Here is a 1,312-nt window from a genome sequence, read left to right as displayed (position 1 = left end):
GAAGGGTGGACGGGGGGGGCGGGCGGCCGCCAGCTCAGAAGCCGGCGCCTGCCCGCAGCAAACCATGGATCGGTGATATCTTTTCCTGCCCCAGTAAGAATGCATGCATGGGGGGACGACATGAGGCCCAGCAGCACGCCATTGCGTGCGCCAGAGGCCTTGGAGGAGACAAGAGGGGCGGGATGGAGGCGGGGTGGTGGCAGTGGGGACGGGAGGCTTTTGCCTCGCGAAGCGAGGAGGCAAGGGGGTCCCCCTGTCGCCCCCGCCGCACCAGCCGCCCCACGAGGGCGCGGCGGATGGCGGCGGGGAGGGACAGCTGGGCACAGGGCGGGCATGGGTGTTGCTGCTGTGGTCATGCACGGGGCAGTCACAAGGCAGTGTCTGTGCACATGTACCGTGCATCGAATTCGTATTGTTGGCGCTGCCTGTCCTAGGGGGCCGGCGCGGCCGCCGGCCGTGCACCAGGCCAGGGCCGGGGAAAAGGGGTAGAGATGTACAGAGGGGGGCCCTGGAAAGGTGCCGCGGCAGCAGCTGCCCGGCCAGCATCGGGCGGCGGCTGCGGGGCGGCTACGCCACGTTGGCCGCATCGATCTTCTGCTGTATCAACCGCTGCGCAATCTCAACCGCCTGCGGACAGGGTGGGTGGGGGTGGAGCAGCAGGCAGGGTTGAAGGTGGGGCCGGGGTGGCTGAGCTGTCGGGCGCAGGGCACCACGCGTGTGCAGAGCGTATGCCTCGCCTTGCGGCGCAGGCGCGGCCAGGCGAGGCCGGCGCCCGGCCGGGGAGCGGCCCACGCCCGCCGCTGCGCCCACGCCGGGGGCTGGCCGGCCGCGGGGCGCGCACCTCTGGCGTGCCGGTGATGCTGCATGCCCTGTCGTGGGAGCCGGGCAGGAACTCGCCCTTCTTGGAGATGCGGATGCTGACGCCCAGCAGCTCCTTGATCTGGTTGATGACGGCGCCCTGCTTGCCAATCACCACCCCCACCTTGTCCTCGGGCACCGCAATGGTGACAGAGGCGCCGGCGCCGCCGCCGCCGCCGCCGCCGCCGCCGCCGCGCGGCAGCGGGGCGCCGGCCCCCGGCCCCAGGTGCAGCATGTGGGGCGCGTTGCCACCCAGGCCGCCGCCGCCGCCCAGGCCGGCCATGTGGGCGGGGGGCGCGGGGGTGTACTGCTGCGGGGGCGGCGAGGCGCCGGGCGAGTACCGCGTGCTGTAGCTCAGGTTGGCGTCGGTGAGCAGGTGGTAGTCGGGGTTCTCGCTGCGGGTGGGTGTGGGTGGTGTGGGGGGTGGGGGGAGGGCACGGGGGGGGGCAGGGGG

General features: G+C 73.1%; 1 protein-coding gene across 1 annotated transcript in view; it reads right to left on the bottom strand.

Moving 5' to 3' along the window:
• Nucleotides 1-452: 452 nt before the first annotated feature.
• CHLNCDRAFT_31755 (hypothetical protein) overlaps nt 453-1,312 on the bottom strand; it is a 2,959-nt gene continuing 2,099 nt past the window's right edge. Inside the window, exons 4-5 of the mRNA XM_005846239.1 lie at nt 842-1,255; nt 453-627 (exon numbers count right to left, since the gene is read on the bottom strand). Coding sequence (XP_005846301.1) covers nt 568-627; nt 842-1,255 — 474 coding nt within the window. The 3' untranslated portion in view covers nt 453-567. The remainder of the gene's footprint in view (nt 628-841; nt 1,256-1,312) is intronic.

The sequence above is a fragment of the Chlorella variabilis genome (genome assembly GCF_000147415.1).
Source record: "Chlorella variabilis unplaced genomic scaffold CHLNCscaffold_14, whole genome shotgun sequence".
In the NCBI taxonomy this organism is placed as follows: domain Eukaryota; kingdom Viridiplantae; phylum Chlorophyta; class Trebouxiophyceae; order Chlorellales; family Chlorellaceae; genus Chlorella; species Chlorella variabilis.
The sequence above is the reverse complement of the archived record's forward strand: the minus strand, read 5'-3'. Positions and strand labels throughout refer to the sequence as shown.